The sequence below is a fragment of the Glycine max genome, chromosome 9 (genome assembly GCF_000004515.6).
Source record: "Glycine max cultivar Williams 82 chromosome 9, Glycine_max_v4.0, whole genome shotgun sequence".
Classification (NCBI taxonomy): Eukaryota; Viridiplantae; Streptophyta; class Magnoliopsida; order Fabales; family Fabaceae; genus Glycine; species Glycine max.
The window spans coordinates 9,246,712-9,260,954 of record NC_038245.2 but is presented as its reverse complement, the minus strand read 5'-3'; the positions used below and the strand labels follow the sequence as shown (position 1 = coordinate 9,260,954).

General features: G+C 32.6%; 1 protein-coding gene and 1 pseudogene across 1 annotated transcript; one reads left to right on the top strand and one right to left on the bottom strand.

Annotated features, from left to right (window-relative positions):
- Nucleotides 1-790: 790 nt before the first annotated feature.
- Nucleotides 791-8,245, top strand: LOC100817792 (1,4-dihydroxy-2-naphthoyl-CoA thioesterase 1-like; annotated as a pseudogene).
- Nucleotides 7,906-10,379, bottom strand: LOC100817259 (uncharacterized). Its single transcript, XM_003533772.5, has 4 exons — nt 9,886-10,379; nt 9,687-9,737; nt 8,969-9,102; nt 7,906-8,861 (listed from the first exon to the last, which is right to left on the bottom strand). Exons 1-4 carry the CDS (start codon nt 10,180-10,182, stop codon nt 8,774-8,776), a joined length of 570 nt encoding a protein of 189 aa, XP_003533820.1. The 5' UTR covers nt 10,183-10,379; the 3' UTR covers nt 7,906-8,773.
- Between the last annotated feature and the right edge of the window lie 3,864 nt (nt 10,380-14,243).

The following is a 14,243-nucleotide window of genomic DNA, read 5'->3' as shown; positions in this document are numbered from 1 at the left end:
CACTTGCATAAACTAGTTAATGTAATAATATTTACACAAATATATTAAAAAATATAACTAAATTTATAAAAAAACATTAAAAATAAAATTTATTTAATTTTTTTTTAAAAAAATTAGGTTATACGGATTGGCAATCCGTAAGTTTCATACGGATTGTCAATCCCAATGGTTCTTACAGATTGTCAATCCGTATGAAACTTACAGATTGTCAATCAGTATGAACCATAAAATTCGTAATCCGTATGAAACTTATGGATTGTCAACCTATAAGTTTTATACAAATTGTTAATCCATAAGTTTCATATAGATTATCAATCTGTATGTTTATTATGGATTTGCACAGATCGAACTTCAAGTTGCAGACGAAAAAAACTTACCTCCTCCACCGTTGCACCGAACACCTACCTTGACGACAATCACAAACTATAAACGAACCGTCGCGACAATGTATCTTGACCAAACCAACCATAACAACGAAGGAAGAGCTCAGCCAAAACAAAAAAGAGAATGGTGTATGAAGAAAAAAAACAATGAATGAAAGAAGAAGAAGTAATAAGGGGTAAGGTTGGAATTTTAATAATTATGTTGGGTGTAGAAGATGTTGTGTTGGGTGCAAGTAGAAAAACCCTCCAAACTAACCAACCAACCACAATGTTTGGTAGTTCAATTCAATTCATTTTAAACAACTTTCCCCAATTACAAAGCCTCCACTTACAAAAAAAATAGCACCATTAATAATCTATGAACAAGGGAAAGCACACACATAGCTTTAATTCGATCTAATTTCTTCATGGAGGACCAACCATCATCATCATCATCATCAAAGAATGATGCTTTGGATCCACCCCTTTCATTCAATTGGGTTTGAAATTGAAAACTTTTCACCACAAAAATTCTCTGGTCATCTCCCTATCACCCAAAAATGTTGTCGAGTCAACCTAATTTCATTTTTTTCCTCTCATTGAAAAGTATTTTATCTTTGGCTTAGTGCATGTTCCCTTACTTCTTTGGTTGTTCATTCGATTTGCATTAGAATGTGTATCGCATCAAACACAAACATGCCTTTTAGTAACTCTAATTTTTGAATTAATTTCTGAATTTTATGGATAGTTTTATTTAATGCTTTTTTTCTTTTTTTTAAAAAAAATTATGTTTATGACTAGAATTAAAATTATGGGTAATTTGATTTTTCATGGGGCAGCCATTTAAGGTGCTTCATGGAGGGGTATCAGCATTGATAGCAGAGTCTTTGGAAAGCATGGGAGCACATATGGCTTCTCGTTATAAAAGAATGGCTGGAATTCAACTAAGCATCAACCATTTGAAAAGAGCAAAGATTGGTGACTTGGTCCACGCAAAAGCTACACCTTTAAATGTTGGCAAAACCATTTAGGTTATGTTTATTGCAATTTATATATCTCTAATTCTTATAAGATAAAATTGAACCATAATAAGCATAATAATAATATGCATACAATTTATCTGCAATTATCATAGCTACATGAGATAAGAAGAGAAGCGTGTCTTAATTAGTTAGGCATTGATGTAGAATTGAGATGATGATAAGTGATAACAATGGAACAAGACAGAATTTGATTTCACATTTTGGGGTGACAAATGTATGGACCAAATGAATTTTTAATTGCATGGATAAAAATATTTACATTTAGTATTTTCTGAAAAGTTATGAAAATTTCATCTATTTTTTTCTTGAAAGATAAAATGAGATTGATATATTAATAAAAGGTGCCACGAAATATGACCCCCCAAAAAAATACATTAGCATGGAAACATAAAAAACATAACAAAAAGAAAACAAAAAATGCAATTAGCCTAAAACAACAAATGGTTGCAAACACCAATCGACAAAGGAACAAGCCAACGTCCCATGACCTATACAAAAGCCACGACCAAGACAAGGTCTGAATCTGCCACAAATACACATGTGCATCTACTACCTCCCCATGGAAAATAATACAGTTCCTGTGAAACGAAAGACTCCAGCAAATCGCATACTAGATGAGATAGCAAATTCTATGCATCCTCTTATCCCTCCATAAAAAACCATGCTACATGAAATGATGTGGAACCTTCGAATGTTGTACTAAATAAATAGCCCACCAACGGTAGACCTCACACCAAATCTGAAACAAGAAGGTGCACTCCAAAAATAGTTGCTACGAATCCTCCCTATCAGCCTCGCAAAAAACACACCCACCATCCTCCACCATAACCCTCCTCCTCCCTATCTCCAAGAAAAGGCCAAGACCTTAGACAGGACATCACACTTCCCAAACGATCGAAAGGGAAAATTCACCACTGTCTAGCTATCAGAAACCTCAGATGTGATAACCCGATATGCCGAGGCCACCAAAAATGATGACTCACCCTTAGTCCACAATCATTTGTCCTCCATCATCAAATCCAATCAGACTGCAAAAAGAAAGGCCTCTATCTATTGTACCACCACTTTTTTCCCGCTCAAATAGAACTCTCTACCATTTCCAACTCCACGCCACCCCATAATCACTAGCCTCCACTGACATCTCCCCTACATTGACCTCCTGATCAAGTGCCAAATAAAAAAGATGTGGGAAGAGATCCTTCAAACAAAACTCTTCAAACCAACAGTCCTTATAGAAGAAGATGTCATGCCCATCATCACCAATTCGACGAACCACCCTACTAGAAAACCAGTCGTCCCCCACATTGATCCTCATGAGATTCTATCACCAAGCCGACCCAGACCAGGCCTGATGCTCTCCAAGCTGGTCCAGGCGCCCATACTAGTGAGCGAGCAAACCATGCCACAAAGCATCCTTCTCCGCCTAAAACCTCCACCCCCACTTATCTAGCAAACTAGCATCGAAAGTTGCTAAGTTCTTCATCCCTAACCCCTCATCCGCCTTAGCCTTGCACACTGAATCTTAATCCACCCAGCATATCTTATCCGAGTCTAACACACCAGACCATAAAAACCTCCTTTGAATACTCACCAATGTGGCTATAACACGCGTTGAGAGCCCTGTAAAAAGTGAAAAAAATAAAGAGGGAGACTCGATAACATAGAATTTATCAAGGTGATCCTCCCTCCCAAAGAAATATAACATATTTTCCAATTCCCAAGTCGCCTCCTAAAAGAAGAAACCACGGGTTCCCACTTTAAAGCCCTCCTAGGACTAACACCTATTAGAATACCAAGATACTGAAATAGAACATTGGATAGTGAACAATGCAAGAAATTAGAGGCAATATCCATAAACCCTTCCTCTATATAAAAACTAAAGAAACTACTCTTCAAGAAATTAACCCTCAAACCCGACACCAACTCAAAGCCACATAGAATGGCTTTAACAGCCAACAAATTACCATAATAAGGCTCCCCTATGATAATCGAATCATCAGCATATTGAAGCAGAGAAAACTCCACCATCAGGCTTAACCTGAGACTCTTAAAATCTCCCATCTCCCTTGCCTTCTCGGCCAAACCATGTAACCCTTTTTCCACCATCAAAAAAAGAAATGGGGCCAACGAGTCCCCCTACTTCAACCCCCGCTTAGCCTGAAACTTTACTGTAGGGCTGCCATTAACTAGCACAGACTTCCTACTCGAACACACTGTCGCCCTAACCCTCTTCCTCCAAGTGTCATCAAAATCCATTTGATTCATCATATAGTCCAAAAAATCGTAACTCACTAAATCATACGCCTTCTTAAAATCAATCTTGAACATGAAACACCCTCTCTTACTCTGCTTCACTATGTCCACCAACTCATTAGCCACAACCACAACATCCAAAATGCACCGGCCAGGAAAAAAGCTGACTAGCAAGATGAGATAACAGATGCAAGTACCTTACTCAACCTAAGAGCCAAAAGCTTGGAAATCATCTTGTGCATACTACCAATGAGAGAAATTCGTCAATATTCCAAAATAGACTGGGGGTGATCCTTTTTCGAAATCAATGCCACAAACGATGACGTCGCTGCCTTTGGCAAAACACCTAAAGAGAAAAACTCCATCACAAAAGTCATCAAGTCATCCCACAAGAACTCCCAACCAACCTGAAAGAAACTGAAATTGAACCCATCAAGCCCCGGACTCTTATCCCCAACGCAGCTTCAAACAGCTTCCTTGATTTCCTCAAGGGAGAAAGGAGCAACTAAGGAAGCACGATCCACAAAGGACAACTATTTAAACACAACATCATCAAGCACAGGCCTCCCCTCCATTGGCTCTGCAAACAAGGACTAAAAATGTCACATGACCTCTCCCTTCACCACCCCCACATCCTCCACCCACCTAGAGACCCACTAAGGAGTTCTTCCAAGACCTTTCTCTCATAGAAGCATGGAAGTAACAAGAATTAGCATCACCCTCCCTAATCCTCCTAACTCGTGACTTCTAAGCCAACATACTTTCCTTGGCTTGCACTTTCCTCCAGAACTCTGAGACTAGCAGTCGGCGATGCTCACTATCCACTAACATCTCATTGCACAACCTTTGATGTAACTCATCCATGTCATCCACCAAAGCATAAATCTCCACAAACAGACCACCATAGACCTCCCACTGCCACACCCTAATCTTTGCTTCGGAAGCATTAGCTTCTCCTTGAATACAAAAGATTTCCAACTAGCCACATCATCTATTTATTAATCTATTTTTAGGATAAAATGGGTGGACTTTTTAATTCACCCACTTGTCCTTCCTCTTTAATAAGACATTTAAAAAGTTAATATCCCCGTTTAATGTGTGATAATTTCTCATTTAAGGTTGTCATTAAAGGAAAATAATTAAGAACCTAAAAATTTCTTCTAAAAAAATCTAAAAATTTATTAAAACATAATCCATTTATTAATATAATTTAATGTATAAAATGGGTGGGCATTTAATTCACCCATTTGTCCTCCCTCTCTAATTTACTTGTTTGCGCACTATCTATCTATCTCTATCTTACCCAATCTTTTTTATTATTATTTTGACATATATTCTTATCCCATCTTAAACTCTTAATTATTTTAATTAAAATATTTTAAATGAAAAACATTTTTTATGACCAAAACAAATATACATTTATTTTTTAATATTAGAAGTAATTTTAAACGTAATTAAAAAAAATGCATTCACCCATTTCTGGCCTCGCTTGGTTCATATTACTTGGTTATTGAGTGAAATTGATGCTTCAATTTAAGTGGACAAATTATATCTTAGAATGATGAAACTTGCACCGCTTGTTTCTTCCTTGTCCTTGTCGAATGTCGATGAGATCCTGGGGGGAAATTGGAAGTTCCTTTGGTTTTTTTGTGTGTGTGTGTGTGTGAAAAGGAAATGGGAAGTTCTGAATCAATAGGTTTCTACAAAAAGTGTTGTGTTTGATGTAGCGTCGTCATTGAATTGAATAGATATTTGTTGGTTGAATTTTCATCTATCAACACAATTCACATGTTCTTTACAATTTATTACTATAATTAACTGGAATGATTTGGTTGAATTATAAATGAGTGAATCCAATTACCACCTTGCCCAGATATGGGAAGAGGAGGGTACTAGCCTATCTATAGTAACATCCAACATTTTATTTTTCATACATTCTTACAATCAGTAAATCATTTTGGATAAAAACTAAATTATTTCAATAAATCCAATTTAAAATAAGTATCAAAATCTGAGTGTCTAATCTTCATCCAATGGTTATAATCCTCTAATTGTGTAAATGCGTGGAAATTCCAACCGCGCCGAAACAGGTTCCCGGAAAAGCCTCCTATGATGAGTAATTTGTAAATCCCAAGTCATGAACTTGATGATTGATAGCCTTTAAAAGGAAAAGAAAAATTATGTCATCTTTTTTCTTAGTCTCTTTCTCCCTCACTGTCCCTTCCTTAGAACCAAAGTCGTAATTACTAATTGATGTTAAGAATAATAGTTACGAATGATGGAAAGACTTCTAATGCGCATCTACTACGCAAAATAAAAGTATGAATAGCTTAAAGTATACTCTTTCCTTTAATAATTTTAAGATTATTTTTATTAATTCATGTTTTTTAAGAAAAATACCTTAAAATTATTCTTTCTAATCTTTGTATCCACTTAGTTAATTTACTTAATCATATTAAATTTGTCAATTAATTTATACCATCATTTCAAATTTACTCTGTCTTATCTCTCTATCCACTTTATTATTTTGGAGAAGACTTAGTTAAATTTTTCATACCTGAAAAATAAATTATTTTTAGATTACTATCTAACATTTATTTTTTTTTCAACTAAATACCTGAAAAATTTTATGTTTCAATTTAGTATCTATCATTAGTCTCCTTCCGTTAAGTGATGACATGACAGACAAAGTGTCATGCCATCAAGCTTTATCAATGACACCTCAACACTATGTCATCACCTTTTTCTCCTTCTCCTTCTTCCCTTTCTCCCCTTCTCCAACAGAAATCACCACCACCACCACCATCGACCACGTCGCGCCGCCACCATTGTCAACCGCTGCCACTGCACCTTCCAACCCCTTCTCCCCTTCTCCTCTTCTTCCCTTTCTCCCTTTCTCCCCTTCATCCCCTTATCCAACAGAAAACAACCCACCCCACCCACACCACCAATAGAAAACAACTCACCTCATGGAAGTTGGGGGAAAATTGCGAGAGAGTGACTTCGATAAAACCATGGCTATCGGGGGGAAATGCCAATGTCAATGACAAAATCAGAACCAAAATCAATCTCCTTGAGAAGGCCAACCCTGTCAGCAATGTTAAGGCCCAATAACTGAGGGGAATGCATGGTGTGGAGTTGGCGTACCTGTTCAGGAATGAGGGTTATGACGTGGAAGAGTGAGCGCAGCTTGTGTGCCTCTGCAAGGGAGAGCCTAGTTGAGAATCCGTGGAAGACTATTTGGTAGGTGTGAATAACAGAGGCAATGGTGTCAACAAGGGAAGATTGGTACCAGTGCCTGTGCGTTGGGAAAATGGAAGGCTTTGCTTCGTGCTAGACTTGCACTATGAATGTTGTCTTCTTTTCTACTTCCCAAGTAGAGGCTAAGGCTTAAGAGAGCACAAACAAAATGATGATGTGAGAGTGGGAGGGAGAACCCACTGAGAATGAATGAATGAATGAGATGAGATTCTTCAACTCAAGTGAACACAACTTTAAATGGTAGTACATACGACACGAGGAGAAGGGGTTGGACGACACGATAGTGGCGATTGATAGCGATGGTGGGATGACGCAGGCGACAATGGTGGCACGATGTGGTCGACAATGGTGGCACAATGGTCATGATTTCCATTGGAGAAGGGGAAGAAGAGGAGAAAGAGAAGAAGGAAAAGGGAAAGAAGGTGATGACATAACATTAAGGTGCCAATGATAAGGCTGGATAACGTGATACTCTATCTCCCACATCATCACTTAACGGGAGGAGACTAATAGCATATACTAAATTGTAACATAAAAAATTTTTAGGTACTTAGTTGAAAAAAAAATAAAAGTTAGGTAGTAATCTAAAAACGACTTATCTTTCAGATATAAAAAATTAAAGATTCTTTTCATTAATTCACGTTCTTTAAGAAAAAATACCTCAAAAATATCCTTTTTTATCTTTGTATCCACTTAATTAGTTTAATTAATCATATTGAATTTGTCAATTAGTTTATACCATCATTCTAAAATTATCCTTTCTTATCTCTCTATGCACTTTATTGTTTTAGAGAAAGAAAAATTAAGTAAAGATAAGTAAGAAGAAAAATAATTAATACATCTAAAAATAAAAATAAAAATCTTATAAAAAGAAAAAAAAACAAATTTCTGAAAAGAATCTTATAATTAAGGATGAAGGAAACATTTCTTATCTTACTTAGTCAGAAAAGCCCATATCTGATATCTCACGCATGAAATATGAATTGCTCATCAAATAATCATCTATCTTAACATAAAACAAAACTTCACAATTGATGGAAAACCGCATTAAGCAAAATTCTGGTTAGATAGCCAACCATAAAAGTCATTTAAAAGAAAAAGACCGTTCAATAAATATGAACTTTATTATTGCTGAGCTTACAAATATGAGAAAAGCATGTTATAACAGTTTTCTCTGCAGCAGGTATGGGAGGGGAGACTCCGGAAGATTGATCCTTCAAATTCACAAAACAGATCCTTGGTTTCATCTTCTAGGGTAACTCTACCATCCAATAAGATCATGCAAAAGATGCTGCTGAACCACTAAAGAAGTTTGCAAAACTGTAAATATATTCATGTCATTTGTTTTTAAGAGAAATTCAAATTTTGCTTCAATGGAATTATATTGAATCAAGGATCCAAATGCATCCAGATCAATTTTCTAATGGTCCAAGACGTAGACCATGATAGTCGTTGTAGCTCTTACAAAACTGTTCAAGGCTTCAAAATATAGACCATGATAGCTCTTACAAAATTGTTCACATCACCTGCCGGCCGCCGCAAACAAAGCCAATACCCCTCAACCCCAAATGAGCCAATTGATTGAGTCAATGTCGGTAATTCACTAATCTCAGGATCAACATTGAAACTCTCATTGAGCTGCTGTTCTCATTATGTTGCAACATCAGCTTCAAACTTAGAAGCCCAACAGTTCGTTGTGATCATATTTCAATATACAACTTGTAAATTCAATTTTCAACAGAAACCATATGACTGAAAATGCTTTACATCTATTTAGTGATTCCCATTTAACCAACAAAGCAAGCTCATTTCCAGAAACATATAAGCTTACTCACCTAAGCAGCATTGGCAATGCTAGGATGCTGGGTTCCCCTTACGAAAGGATCTTGATCTGGCAGTGCTGCTGTCCTGCTTTCCCTTAGAAATGCCCGCAATTTTATGCCTACCAAGCATTGACATAACATGATTAGAGATAGACTAAGAACAAGAGCAAATGCCAGCAGACACCAAATAGAAGAACAAAAACTAAGCTAGAAGAAAATAAATTACCTGAGACTACTAAGTTGTTGGGTCAAGTCGTTCAGCTCCATGCTAGAAAGTTTCAGAGAATGTAAAGTTCCAGGTACCTCTTCTGAAACAACCTTTGACAATTTCTTCACTGAAGCTCCTAATCTTCCAAAAGCCTGTGCAAGAAACAAACCAACTGATTGAACATTAGCCATTCAACACATCACTACACCCATTAGGCATTGGTGTTTAAAAAGAAATAACGAGTCAAATTTGTCAAAACACGCTTAAAGTATAGCATACTGCAACCACAATTGTGGCCTCAACATCAAGAAGTTTAAGTCTCACCCACGACCACAGTTGCATCTGTATGCAACTGCTGTATCAGTAGCATTTATCCGCAATTTTCCACAAATAATTTTTTCTGATAAAATCAAAACCGCAACAGGAATTTAAAACCTTGAAATGAACACCAACTGTTTGAATATTAGCCATTCAACACATCACTACATACATCCAGGATTAAAAGAAACAATTTAACAAGTTAAAATGCTCTTAAAATTTATCTTGTGAAGGTTTTAAAAAACATCTGCAATTGCAATTGTAGTCGCAACGTCAAGGATTCTGGGTCTACGCTACCACAGTTGGCATCACATCAGTTGCATTTATCCGCAATTTTTCGAAATATCAAAACCACAACCGCTATTTAAAATCTTAAAACTATATATTCAAGGGTGCATGAGATTAAACCATAACCTACAATTAAGGTTGGAATGGAAAACACTGCTACTGAGAAAAACGCCCCAAAAGCCTGCAAACCCGAAAAGAACAGGTTAGGTCTATTTCATTGCGAAAAGAATAATAACTTAATTACCCAGAAACCAAAAATGCTTAAAGATGCAATTTTTCATCCTCATTTGTTGAGCAAATCGGTTATTGTTTATTATTTATAACATTACCATGGAGAGAACGAACAAGTGAGAGAGAAGCCCCAATTCAGGGGTGGGCCGGAACCCTAGATTTCTGGCCACCGCAATGGACGGAGCTGCCGCGACCCGCGACTGCAAATTGGGTGTCTGCTGTTCTGACATTACCAGCGCCGGAATTGTGTCGCCGGCGAGCGGCGTCGACGTGGTTGAGGTACTGACACGAACGGAGAACGGAGCACGTGAAGTGATAACGGCCATTTTTGTGGGCATTGAAAATCTGTTGAAGCTGAAAGGGCGCGAAGACAGAACATGCGTTTGAGACAACATTGGCAATTTGATGCAGAGGTTACGACTATGGAAATTTCTGCTGCTATGTAATTTGTTGGTGAATTGAGTGATCCTCGATTGTAATCGCACAAATTACTAGATCCGTTCATGAATAAAGTGTTACATATGACAAAAAAGAGTTTAATTAAGTTTCAACAAAATTTCAATTTCATTTCACTAATTATCATGGATACATTGTCACGTCATCATCTCTGTGGCAATATTACCTGTGAATAATTGAACCTGTTGACCTGATATTTTATCTATTACATCATTACTCTCATTACTTAAATATTAATGACATGTGATAAGTTGATGAAGATATTTGACAAAAAAATAAAATTTTAGTTAATAATCTGAAAATGATATATTTTTCAAGTATAAAAAATATATTTAAATTATATATAATTAATATTTTTTGTCTATGATCAATTTATACATATAAAATATATACATTTTATCTCTTTAATTTCACCTTTAATATTATCTCATTATCTTTGGACAATATATATATATATATATATATATATCACCATTGGATATTGTTGGTTCTCTTTTAATTTTTTTCAGATATTAAATGTATGTATTTTAACTCTTTAATTTCACCTTTAATATTATCTTATTAATTTAATTTAATTGATTAACCATGATAAGTTGTTAGGTGAATTATTGTAAATATTAAATAATATTTTTTATTTCTACTAATAAAAAATATCTTATTAATTTAATGTATTTCTTAGTTTTAATGAGGAATTATCTTAAAAATTTAAATAGGATAAAGTTTCCTAAGTCTATATAAAAATAAATTATATATATGTTCATCAAGTTAATTTAATTAATTTTTAATTTTTTGACAAGTTTACAAATATTTGATGTGTTTGAGAAACAATTTATTCTTATTGACTTACAAGATTAGGTTTTAAACATGATTTAAATTTATGATTATTATTTTTATTTTTATTTTCAATAGAATAATAAAATTTATCATTTATTATTCTATCTGAAATTAAATTATTTATTTTGATAAAAAAATTTCCTTATTATTTGTTAACTAAAAAATTGTTTTTCAGATTAGTTTAATTATGTTTTTCATACCTGGAAAATGTATTATTTTTAGATTATTACCTAAAAATTCATTTTTTTGGTCAAATAACTACCTGAAAAAAAAATTATTTTCAATTTATTACCTGTCGTTAGTCTTTTTCCGTTAAATAATGACCTGACCAACGGAATCATGCCTAATCATTCATACATTATTTTCACGTCATTGAAGGTGTCTGCGACAACAGATGATAACGTGACACTCCATCTATTACATTATCGCTTAATAGAAGACAACTAATGACACATATTAAAATGAATTTGAAAAAAAATTTAAGTACTTGGTTAAAAAAAATGAATGTTAGATAGTAATATGTGTCTATATTTCAGGTATAAAAAACTTAATTAAGCCCAAAAAAATTTAAAATTGACCTTCCAATCTAACATTAAGTTGTTCTTTTTTATTTATAATTCTAACAAATATTACTTTAGTTTTTAATATAATATTAGTATTATTCTTTTTTATTTATTTAATAAGATTAGTTTTTGTAAAATTATTATTATTTTCATCTATTTATAACTATCTTCGTCCAAAAATAATTTGTTACATTTAGGAAAAAAGTCTATCCCAAAATTTGTCGATTTTATAATGTAGTATTAATTGTTCTTTTTCACCTATGCTCCTAATAAATGTTATTTTAGTTTTTAATTTAATATTAATATTACTTTATTTGTTCCATAATGACTAAAGAAAGTATTCCAAGAGAATTAATATTTATTAAGAAATAATTTTATTAAAATATTCTTGTTCTCCCTCTTAAATTTAATACATGTATTATTAAGTCTTCCAAAATAACATTAATAATTACAATGACAAAATTGAAATAAATGTTTTAATATCTCATAAAAAAGAGAGAACATCAATTAATTTAGAATTTTTTTTCAAAAGCTAAAACTACAATCATCTTGGAACGGAGGTTAGTTTTATAAAACTATAACTCTCTTTCATTCTAAAATAATAATCATTCTAGGTTATTTTATACATTTCAAGAAAAAATAATAAATAGATGAAAAAAAATCATAATTTTACAAAATTAACCTTATATCATCCTTAATTATCATTTATAGATTTTATTATCCGTTATTAATATTACAAGGAATATAAGTGTAAAAATATAATTAATGTTATATTGTAAAACTAAAATAATAATTACTTTGAGATAATTTTTTTTCTTACACAATAATTATAATGGGGTGGACGCAGTCTATTTTGGAAGAAAAAAAACTAAAAATACTATTGTTTTGGAATGGAGTGAGTAATAAATAGATGAAAAATAATAAAGTAATTTTATAAAACTAATCTTATTAAATAAATGAAAGAGAATAGTATTAGTATTACATTAAAAAACTATAGTAAAATTGAGAGTATTAGTAGAGAGAAAAACAATTAATATTATATTGAAAAGAAAAGTTAACACATCATTATTTTTCTTTTAAATTCCAAAATATGACACTTATTTTAGAATAAAAGAAGTATATTTCAAATTTTTTCAATTTCATTGTTAGATTTTCTTTTCTCGTAATTATTATCATGTTTATGTCCATTTTTTACGAACATAAATTGCATAATTCTCATTTACATTAATCTAATGTGACTAAATTTCACGTCTTAAATCAATATAAGAAGGGTTTAAGAATATATTTCAAAGTCTAAAATGAAAGAATGATTTAACTCATTTAAAAAACATAAAAGATTAAACTAAACTTTATAAAAGATAAAAATACCAAAAATAAAATAATCAGAAAAACACAAAACTTAAAGTGTATTTTATCCTATATTTGTTACTTAAAATAAGTTTTAGGTACTTATAATTTCACACTAGAATGTAAAAGTTGAGATGATCCGTACCCAGGTAGAAACTAAAATGTTGGATATGACAACATAGTACTTAGTAAGGTTTTGTTTGTGAGATAGTGTTTGCGGTGTCCACAACTAAGAATGGCACCGAGACGGGTTGGTGCAGCTAGTAGTCACTTGGTGCCGTCTCACGAGACCAATTCTCACCTTGTGTCCCCCCATTACCTAAATAGTACCCATATATTTTTTTAATACCTACGGATATATGTGGATATTCAAAAAAATATATATATTTTATAAAAAAACACTTTTATTATAATATTCTCTTTTTTAAAATAGAATTTTAATATTTTAAAAATTTTACTCAAATATTCTACACAATTAAAAATATTCATGGATAATTTTTTAAAAATAAAAATTTCAATTTCAATTTTAGTCTCCTAATTTCCCGAATTCATGATTTTGATTCCCTTGATTTTTAATTGTAACATTTGGTCCTCTTAATCTTATAAATTTGCAATGTTTGTCGCTTAAGTATATTATTAACTAATAAATTATGACTAATAGAGTTATTAAGTTAATTATAGGTTAAATAAAAACTATTAATATTTAAAAAAAACTTAAATAAAAGATTATTTATCCTAATGGGGAGTTGTTGCCAGTGGAATCATATAGGACAATGGAGGTGAAAGATGTGTTTCTAGAGGAAAGGAGAAACACAATGTTATGAAAGATTAGGGTTAATAATTTTTTATTGAAGTTTTTAATAATTAATGACTTTTAATTAATTTATTATTAACATAATAACTCTATTAATCAAAATACTCTGTTAATAATTAATCTACCAAGAGGACCAAAATCGTCAATTTATAAAAAAATAGAAGGACTAAATGTTGCAATTAAAAATTAAGAAGAACAAAATTATGAATTTGAGAACTGAGGTGACCAAAATTATAATTTTTCCAAAATAAAAAAGAATAAATAAAAAATTGATTTTGTGACTTCAAAACAATATTACTCTCTAAAGTATAAACTCACATAAATTATAGTAAAATATATGTCTAAATAGAATTGTATTCCATAACATGACAAACAAATTGAATCTAAATTATAATCTAAAAATGGAAATGAATTGAAAAATCCAACTTGAATTTCAAGATGT

Excerpts from the sequence above, each read along its gene's own strand:
- LOC100817259 (XM_003533772.5), bottom strand. The coding sequence starts at position 10,182 with ATGTTGTCTCAAACGCATGTTCTGTCTTCGCGCCCTTTCAGCTTCAAC. Across the intron at positions 9,738-9,885 it reads ACTTGTTCGTTCTCTCCATG|GCTTTTGGGGCGTTTTTCTC; the intron begins GTAATGTTATAA and ends TCGGGTTTGCAG. Across the intron at positions 9,103-9,686 it reads TTTCCATTCCAACCTTAATT|GCTTTTGGAAGATTAGGAGC; the intron begins GTAGGTTATGGT and ends TTTCTTGCACAG.